Source organism: Carcharodon carcharias, chromosome 5 (genome assembly GCF_017639515.1).
Source record: "Carcharodon carcharias isolate sCarCar2 chromosome 5, sCarCar2.pri, whole genome shotgun sequence".
Lineage (NCBI taxonomy): Eukaryota > Metazoa > Chordata > Chondrichthyes > Lamniformes > Lamnidae > Carcharodon > Carcharodon carcharias.
The window spans coordinates 15303678-15314394 of NC_054471.1; the positions used below are offsets into that span (position 1 = coordinate 15303678).

At 46.5% G+C, this 10717-nt stretch overlaps 1 protein-coding gene across 1 annotated transcript in view; it reads right to left on the reverse strand.

Moving 5' to 3' along the window:
• lrrc73 (leucine rich repeat containing 73) overlaps positions 1-7130 on the reverse strand; it is a 201741-nt gene extending 194611 nt beyond the window's left edge. Inside the window, exon 1 of the mRNA XM_041188565.1 lies at positions 6844-7130. Within this exon, the coding sequence (XP_041044499.1) occupies positions 6844-7115 (272 nt within the window). The 5' untranslated portion in view covers positions 7116-7130. The remainder of the gene's footprint in view (positions 1-6843) is intronic.
• Positions 7131-10717: the final 3587 nt, after the last annotated feature.

Sequence of the window (10717 nt, forward strand, 5' to 3'; positions counted from 1 at the left end):
AGCTTGATGCTAATGCTGTCTCACAGACTAGTCAAGCACCAGCTTCACAGAACCATATTTACAGATATGCAATCACCATCCCTGCGTATGTCCTGTCCCACTGGCAGGACAGGCCCAAAAGAGGTGGCACCACAGTGGTATACAGGCAGGAGAGAGTTGCCCTGGGACTCCTCAACAAGTCTCAAGGCATCAGGTCAAACATGGACAAGGGAGCCTCCTGCTGACTATCACGTACTGCCCTCCCTTAGCTGATGAATGTCGAACACCACCTGGAGGAAGCACTGAGGGTGACAAGGGCACAGAACGTAGTCTGGGTGGAGGATTCCAATGTCCATCACCAGGAGCGACTCGATAGCACCACTACTGGCTGAGTCCTAAATGACATGGCTGCGAGACTGGGTCTGTGGCAGGTGGTGAGGGAACCAACAAGAGGGAAAAATAAACTTGACCTCATCCTCACCAACCTGCCTGCCGCAGATGCACCTGTCCATGACAGTATCGGTAGGAGTTACCACCGCACAGTCCTTGTGAAGAGGCAGTCTAGCCTTCACATTGAGGATACACTCCATTATGTTGTGTAGCACTACCACTGTGCTAAATGGGATAAATTTGACCAAATCTAGCAACTCAAAACTGGGCATCCATGAGGCGCTGTATGCCATCATCAGCAGCAGAATTGTACTCAAACACAATCTGTAACCTCTTGGCCTAGCATATCCCCTACTCTATCATTACCATCAAGCCAGGGGTCAACCCTGATTCAATGAAGAGCGCAGGAAGACATGCCAGGAGCAGCACCAGGGATACCTAAAAATGAGGTATCAACCTGGTGAAGCTATAACATTGGACTATTTGCGTGCCAAACAGCATGAATGATAGGCAGAACTAAACGATTCCACAACTAATGGATCAGATCTAAGCTCTGCAGTCCCGCCACATCCAGTCGTGAATGGTGGTGGACAATTAAACAATTCACTGGAGGAGGAGGCTCCACAGATATCCCCATCCTCAATGATGGAGGAGCCCAGCACATCAGTGCAAAAGATAAGGCTGAAGCATTTGCTATTAGCTTTAGCCAGAAGTGCCAAGTGGATGATCCACCTCGGCTTCCTCCGGAGATTCCCAGCATCACAGATGCTAGTCTTTAGCCAATTTGATTCACTCCACGTGATATTAAGAAACGGCTGAAGGCACTGGATGCTGAAAAAGCTATGGACCCTGACAATATTCCGGCAATAATACTGAAGACTTGCCACATCCCTAGCCAAGCTGTTCCAATGCAGCTACAACACTGACATCTACCCGGCTATGTGGGAAATTGCCCAGTATGTCCTGTACATAAAAGGCGGGACAAATCCAATCCAGTCAATTACTGCCCCATCAGTCTACTCTCCATCATAGTAAAGTAATGGAAGGAGTCATCAACAGTGCTATCAAGTGGCACTTGCTTAACAACAACCTGCTCACTTAAGTCCAGTTTGGGTTCTGACAGGGCCACTCAGCTCTTGACCTCATTACAGCCTTGGTTCAAACATGGACAAAAGAGCTGAATTCCCAAGGTGAGGTGAAAGTGATTGCCATTGACATCAAGGCTGCCTTTGACAGAGTGTGGCATCAAGAGCCCTAGCAAAACTGGAGTCAATGGGAATCAGGGTGAAGTCATTCCGCAGTTTGGAGTCATACCTAACACAAAGGAAGATGGTTGTAGTTGTTGGTGGTCAGTCATCTCAGTTCCAGGACATTTCAGCAGGGGTTGCTCAGGGTAGTGTCCTAAGCCCAACCATCTTCAGCTGCTTCATCAATGGCCTTCTTCCCATCATAAGGTTAGAAGTGGGGATGTTCGCTGATGATTGCACAATGTTCAGCACCATTCGCAACTCCTCAGATACTGAAGCAGTCCATGTCCAAATGCAGCAAGACCTGGACAATACCCAGGCTTGGGCTACCATGTGGCAAGTAACATTCGTGCCACACAAGTTCCAGGCAGTGACCATCTCCAACAAGAGAGAATCTAACCATCGCCCCTTGACGTTCAATGGCGTTATCATTGAATCCCCCACTTCAACATCATTGGGGTTACCATTGACCAGAAACTGAACTAGACTAGCCACATAAATACTGTGGCTACATGAGCATGTCAGAGGCTAGGAATTGTGTGATGTGTAACTCACATCCTGACTCCCCGAAGCCTGTCCACCATCTACAAGTCAGGAGTGTGGTGGAATACTCCCCACTTCCTTGGATGAGTGCAGCTCCCACAACATTCAAGAAGCTTGACATCGTCCAGGACAAAGCAGCCTGCTTGATTGGCACCACATCGACAAACATTCCTCCACCAACGATGCACAGTAGCAGCAGTGTGCAACATCTATAAAATGCACAGCAGAAATTCACCAAGACTCCTTCAACAGCGCCTTCCAAACCCACGAACCCTACCATCTAGAAGGGCAAGGGCAGCAGACACATGGGAACACCACCATCTGGAAGTTCCCTTCGAAGTCACTCTCCATCCTGACTTGGAAATATGTTGCCGTTCCCTCACTGTTGGGTCAAAATCCTGGGAATCTCTTCCTAACAGCATTGTGGGTGTACCTACACCACTTGGACTGCAGCGGTTCAAGAAGGCAGCTCACCACCACCTTCTCAACTGCAACTAGAGATGGACAATAAATGCTGGCCCAGACAGCAAAGCCCACATCCCGTGAATGAATAAAAAAAAACTTCATGTATGGGTGATACTGTACTCAGTCCCATGTTAACCCTTTATGAGCCAGACCCTTATACTACAACATCCGTCACTGTTGGGCTTTGGAACTCATCGGAAGACCTGACCCAAGCACATGAGATATAATTGCCCAGGAAGTGTAAACTTCCAATGGGCTGATTGACCCTGCCTTGGATACTAAGAGGTCTCCACCACTAAGCTCACTGTCAGAGACTTGGGCTAGATGCGCAATACTTACCCTTACTCTAGTATTGTGCCACTGTTTAATCTCTGGTATAAACAGTGATTAACAGTATAACTCAATCCACCATTTCTTTATATACTCCTGTCATACCCCCAACCCCCATTGGCCCAGCTGCACCCCTCCCCATCCCTCTCCCCAGACTTGACTTCCCAACACCCAGACCTGACAACCTACTCCACTGACCTGATTACTCATCCTCCCTTGACCGAGCTACCTATCCTTGACCCAATTACCCATTCCCCATGAACTGACCGCCCACCCCAGGCTACTTCCCCCTGAACCAACTACCCGTCCCCACCCACCCATTCACCCAAACACCCATTCACCCACTCACCCACTCACTCATCTACCTACTCACTCCATTGAAACCCTTTAAGACCTTTAAAAATTTACCTGAACACAGCAGCTGATGCTGTAAAAAGTATGCCTGTTGTGCTGCTCCTCTTCGCCAGTGCTCTCTATGGGTGGCTGTGCTGAAGCATCGCTGCTGCAGCCAGGACAGGAAGCCCCGGGTGCAAGGATGCAAATAGGTAGGGTTGCAATTATCTTCACAGTCTGTGGCATGTGCTTAGTGATTACTAGCAGTACTTGAGCATTTTCAAACTAGTTTCATTTTAGTTTTAACTGTTGTATGAAGAGATACTGATGTATATAATGTTATTGGAAATTATTTTGAATTTTACTTGTAGTAGGGTCTGTGTCTATGGGTGTGAGTGTATGTGTTTTAACTGGATTAAAGCCAGCTAGTCTGGGTGCTTTGATGTACAGTAGTTTTGAGATGTTAAACAGTATGGTGCATTTGCATTTTGTTGAATAAACCATTCAAAGCCTGGGGTGAAATTTTGCACCTAGCTAGGAGACACCAAGTAATATGTTTATATTACTAATAAAAATTTGTACTATGAATGGGGTTTTATTGTTAGAAGAGGTGGAGTTCAAAGGGCCTACATGAGGAGGGCTGGGTATGTACAGAAGAGTTTTGTGTGTGAAGTCAGAGGCATGTAAGATCTAAGCCTGTAAGCCTACCATTATGTCTGCAAAGGAACAAACTTAAAGGGACCTCATTTTAAATTTGTAAGATAAAATGTGCTTTGCCTCATGTCTGTTTAAAATCTATGGGTTATTGTTACCTTGGGGAAGATTACCTGGGAATGATTAATTTGGGGATTTGTTTAATAGTTATTATGGTAGTAATTTGTAGATGTATATGTGTTGAATACCTTGTAAAATTAATAAATGCTTAATTTATATAAAAAGTCTCTTGAGGATTGGTGGTTTTTATGCCTGAATTCAGAGATGCATCTCAAAGATACCATTTGAAAATATAGGTTATGACAGTTGTTTAAAGTTTCCCTATGGGATTTTAAATAACTCAGCCTTTACCAACTGCTGTATCACAACATTGTAAAAAGACAACAAAGTCAAGGATTTTAACAAAGAACAAAGAAAAATACAACACAGGAACAGGCCCTTCGGCCCTCCAAGCCTGCGCCGATCATATTGCCCGTCAGCGAAAACATTTTGCACTTCCGGGGTCTGTATCCCTCTATTCCCATCCTATTCATGTATTTGTCAAGCTGCCTCTTAAACACCACTAATGTACCTGCTTCCATCACCTCCTTTGGCAGCGAATTCCAGACACTCACTACCCTCTGCGTAAAAAACTTGGCCCCACACATCTCCTCCTTTATAGTTTTCTCCTCTCACCTTAAATCTATGTCCCCGTAGTAATTGACTCTTCCACCCTGGGTAAAAGCTTCTATCTACTCTATCCATGCCACTCATAATTTTGTAAACTTCTATCAAGTCGCCCCTCAATCTCCGTCGCTCTAGTGAGAACAATCCGAGTTTCTCCAACCTCTCCTCATAGCTACTAACCTTCAGACCAGGCAGCATCCTGGTAAACCTCCTCTGCACCCTCTTCAATGCCTCTATATCCTTCTGGTAATATGGTGACCAGAATTGCACGCAATATTCCAAGTGTGGCCTAACCAAGGTTCTATACAGCTGCAGCATGACTTCCCAACTTTTATACTCAATACCCCTGCCAATGAAGGCAAGCATGCCATATGTCTTCCAGACTACCTTATCCACCTGCATTGCCACTTTCAGTGACCCTGCGTTGCCACTTTCAGTTAACATGTAGCTTCCTGCAGCCATTTCACATTATGAACATTTTTGGTTAACTACTATATCGATTTTTTATTTAGAAACTAGTCAGAAACAAATGATTAAATAAGTAGTGAGCCTCAATTAATCACAACTGAAGATTTAATAATTAATCAGTAATTATGTGGAAAGACTGGATTTTAATTTTAAATTAATACTATATAAACATGTTTCTGGAAGATGCAGGGCTAGCTGAAATTGTTCGGGCAAAGGAATTTTTCCAATTTGTGATACACCACAGAACATCATGGTCTGCCAAGGTCTGGCTTAATAATAGAGCTTATTGTTCACAATTTGATCAAGATTACTAAGTAAGGAACTTCTGTCTTCCATAAACTGTCCTTTTGAACTGAGGTGTTATCACTATAAGATGTAATTAAAGGCCAATTAAATTGACCTAACAACAGCTAGAACTAATCAATGAACTAATCGTAGCCTGACCTGACATAGTGTGATGTCCACTAAAAGGGATAAAAATGGTTTCCTGTGAAACGCTATTGCTAGTCATGTGTACAGGAAGTACCTGAACAGATAAGATTCTGGTCAAGAATTATTGTCAAAGAGGTACTGAGGGTTAATGTTTCTTCAGCCTGATCGCCCGACATAAGCTGTAGAAGTCTGTTTTGGACTGATCTCTTTTCCTTCTGTACTGAATTATTTACAATTGGAACTTTGTCTGCTTTGGAAAGATCACAATATCAGTAGTGTATTCTGTATATTTGATTAAGAGGGCTTACTTGTGCAAACCCTGCCCCCAAAAATTCAGTCCTAATTAATTCTATGTTTTAATTCCGTATCAATAAGATTCTTTTAAATATACTTCTTTTCCATCACCACCTGAGAGTCCCGTATTACCTTGTGGGACAAAAGTCTTGTTCTAACCTGATTGAATTAAAACAAATCACTGGTGAATTGGGTTGATTGTAATTGGGCTTAAATATTTCTATTTTTTAATACATCCATCCAAATTAGTATAGTCGATCACCCTAGCACCTCCACTGACAGGAGATCTGGGCCAATATAAAAATAAATGATACAATTCTAAAAGGTGTGAAGGCTTTAGAAAGGATGCAAAAACAGATTGACGGAAATGGTTCCAGGAATAAGGGGTTTCAGTTATGAGGCTAACTGGAAAATGTTGTTCTCTTTGAATAAGATAAGGTTGAGAGGAGATTTGCTAGAGGTGTTCAAATTGTGAAGGGTCTGGACAGAGTAGATACTGACAAACTATTCTCTTTGAAGGGGGTTCCAGAACCAATGAACACATGTTCAAGGTGATTGCCAAAAGAAGCAAAGACCATATGAGGAAAAGGTTTTTTTTTAAGCAAGTGGTTAGGATCTGGAAAGAACTGCCTGAAAGGATGGTACAAGCACTTTAAACTGTGGCTTTCAAAAGCGAATTGGATAACTATCTAAAGAGAAAAAACAACGCTGTGTTTTGGGGAAAGAGCGGGTGATTTCGAACAGAAGGATGCTCTTGTAAATATTCCGCATGGACAAGATGGACCGAGTAGCCTTTTTCTCTGCTGTAACGATTTTATGATTCTATGGGCCAATCAGTTCACTGCAGATGGTCAAGTCGACAGTGGGCCAATCCGCCAATGGTTCAATGACACGATGACTCAATTAATATAAATAAGATTTGCCCCAAAACGGGCTCCATTCCTCCCCTTCCAAAATTCGTGTCTGTAACCCCAATACTTACAAGAGGGAGTGGATGGACCTGTTGGATGCCAGTGCCTCTGCCAGCTGTTTAACTCGGTTGATGTTACTGACTACTCCGAGGTTGAGGTTGAGCTGTGCCAGGGACTGACAGTCCGCCACATGCCGGCTGATGCGGTGGAAATCGCGGTCTGAGATGTGACAGCCTCTCAGAGACAGCAGCCGCACCGAGTTCGCCCTCAGAGAGTCACAGATGTCTTTCACCTCCGCCGAGGAGAGTGTCTCTCCGGAGATCTGAATAGAGCCGGACAGCATCGCCCTCCTTCCGGAGCCTGTTCAGTGTTTGTGTCCCGGCCGCAATCAGCTGCCCGTTACTATGGACACCGCGTCTCCAGATGGCAAATTCATCGTCCGCCTCTCCCCTGCACCCACCACCAACCACCCCCCCCCCACCCCCCACCAAAACCAATCAGACTAACACTTTTGTATTTTGCTTGCAATGGAAGTCAAATACAACGCAGAAAAGGGGATTCTCCCTACGTTTGAATTTCAAACCTTCTTTTGCCGTTTTGAGGTCTCTTGGATCCGGTTTACAGCAGCTTTTGGATACAGTGTAAATGGCAGAGCAATCGTCACAGTGACTGTAATCCTGCGCAGAAAACGCGATCACCTCAGCCAGTGCAGAAAAGAAATAGAGCGTTAACAAGATAACTGGAGTGGTCCTCATTTATTTATGATGTTTCTCATCCTAAGCATGTTGAAGACTGTTTTGCTATTATAGACAATGTTATTCATAAAATGATAAAATAAAACTTTTCTTTCAATTTGCTATGTGGTTATTTTGTTCATTACTATAATATTTTCAAGATTTCGGGTGGAATTTTCCCAGATTTGCTTTAAGTGCAGTAGCAGGTGGGTAAAATGGAGTCCTACCCACTGATGAAAATGACGGGTTTCCACACCTTATCTTCCCAAGCCCCCCTCAATATTTATTCACTCCCACGAAACATGCCGTTTCCATGGTGGGCGGACTCTCATTCGCCCACCCGCCATCAGCCTCGCTGTGCAGCCCACCGGCCGCCATCTTTAAAAGGCAGCCGCCAGCAAAGTGTTCATCGCCACGAGCTCACCATTGCTGCCTGGGAGACATGGCCAGAGAAGGAAAAAAAGACTGCAGCCCGGCTTCAACAACGGGTCCCATGAGTGACTGCTGGATGCTGTGGAGGCCTGCCGGGATGTGCTCTACCCCAGCACTGGCCACAGGATGGGTAGCAAAGTCACCAACCTGGCTTCGGAGGTGGTGGCGCAAACGCCCTGCAGAGGAATACAGCCACCCAGCGCTGCAAAAAGATGAATGATTTCCATTCCGCCAGGGTAAGTCACTCTTTTCATCACTCTCAGCTCATACACTCATAAACCCATCACACATCCACAGGGCCCTCACTCACTGCCAGTTCAAGCAACATCACCATTCACTCTTTCACACACGCCTACATTGACCTCAGACTGTCCATGGGAACACTCTCCACCCGTACAGGCCAGGCATACTTATCATCTGGCCCAGCAGGCATCCTGATACATCCTCCCCATTTCTATCCATGCAGGACAAACTGACACACAACAGGAGGGAAAGGTTGCAGACAGGTGGAGGAATGCCGGAGATCAAAGTTCTGAAATAATTGGAAAATAGAGCCATCCAGCTGGCTGGCGATGACCGGGATTGATCCTGTGCTGATGGTGAGGTCGATGCTGCTCTATCAAGTGAGGATCCAGCAGTGCAACATCCATCAGATGACCATGCCGTAAGTGATGTGTCCTCTTTCACATGCCACTTCCATGCACTAATTATCTCCCTTTGCTTTCGCAGGCACATCTGCCAAACAGCCAACAGTGTCCATTACCTACGGTCTCCAATCAAGCCCCGAAGGGACCTCTGACACGGAATCTGAAGGCACCCTCCCTGAAGTCCCGTCTCAGCGCTCACCCATACTTTCCACCAGTGCAGACACACACCTCAGTGGAACCTAGCTTTAGGGTAGCCTTGGGATCACAATCTGGTGAGTACATTGCACTTTCTGATCCACTGCAGGCGGAGACAGGGACTTCCCAGCTCCCCAGCATTCAGAGGACTGCAGGAGGCCACAACGTTGCTGAGTCTGAGTCAGATGACAAGCCACTGGACTCAGTCATGTCACAGTTGCTGGAGCTGCAAAGGCAAGCTAGGGAACATCAGGAAGGGATGTCCGCTGCACTCCTCAGATTGCAAGGCACGATGGAAAGTTCATCCGTCTTCTGGCTGAGGGGACACGGCCAGCATTGCAATGCACCGAGGTCAACACTGGCAGGATGGCAGCCGCCATGGAGATCTTGGTCCAGGATATTATTCCTGCACTGCTGTGTGGGCTTAACTCCAGCACTGATGCCATAGTTGGCCTCCAACAATGTGTATGTGAGAGGGTTGCTGGGCAGCTCGATCTCACTCCAGCTGCCCCTTCCATTCACAGAGTCAGCCAGGGGCACTCAGGCACCCATATGGAGGAGGATCAGCAGGTGCACACGCCAGGGCCATCTACCCAGGTAACTCTGGGAGTGACCGGCTCATCCGAGTCCCCTCTTCCTGTGACCTCCGCAGCTCCAGCTTCACAAATCAAGGAGGATGCTATTGTCACACAGCAGGATTCTGAAAGCAGGCTGGGGCCAACCAAATCTCGGCCCTCCAGAGGATGCCCGACAAAGTCAAACAGTCTGTAGGCTGCCTCCACTTCTGCTGTGGATGTCCGGGGAGCATCAAGATGTAACGGCATGGTTAGGAAAGTTAAGCTAAATTAGGTGTACAGCCTGGGCACAGGTGTTGATCACTTGTACATACTGTTCACTATTATCAATAAACTCCCAATAATGTCTCCCTGCCAGTGGCTCCTTGTTCTGATGAGCAGTGTTCTTGTCACTCAGATGTGAAACCGTGCTGCACAAGATAAAAGGCAGGTCTCTCAGTCCATGGCCTCTTCCTTGTGCTCTGTGCAGCCTTCAGACCACAGTGATGGTCTAGCCTCACACTCCCTGGAAATATTACTGATGCCAGCACCTCGTCAGTGCTGGTTACTGCTGCCAGAATGTAGTGGGCAGGTGCCACAGAGTTCTTTCATTCTCTCTGTGATCTCTCAGCACCTTTAAGGTGGGTCGGGCAGCATTATCACCATCAATGTGTGACCAGTGATGTTGTGTACCAGCTCCTGAAGGGCTGAAGTGCTGAAGGTGGACACAGCATCAGATGCATCTAAAGTTTCATAGCTGCATCTCTGAGATGGCCTTGATCACGGAGCACAAGCGAGCTGCCCTCAGCCAGTCAGGAGTCAAACATTCTCAGAGGCTATGTGAAGACCTATGGAGTGTCCTCACTGCATGTTGTCATTATCCTCCCACTATCAAGTGACTATTAGTGTCTCCACTGCATCTCCATGACAGGAACATTCTCACAGAGGGTATTGGCAATGCCATAAGCCAGACTGGAATCAAGTGTACACAACTGCGATGTGAGGATCTATGGGGACACCTCACTGCATGTCATCATCATCCTCCGCAAATCTGGCAGCTATGAGGGCCTCCAGAATGCACCTGCCTTGTCTAGCAAGTGCTAGAGCCTCATCGCCGTCATCATCACCACTGAGGACCCCCTCACCCTCATCTCCGTTGGCATCCTCTTCATCTGAGGAAACTTCCAGCTCCTCCAACTCTTCCTCAGCCAGCTCATCTTCCTGTTGTAGTGTCAGGTTGTAATCGGCGCAGCAGACAACAACGATGCGTAATATCCTCTGTGGACTGTATTGCAGCGCTCCACCAGACCAGTCCAGGCATCAGAATTGCATCTTCAGCATCCCGATGGTTTGCTGCACCAATTTGTGAGCTGCTCCATGAGC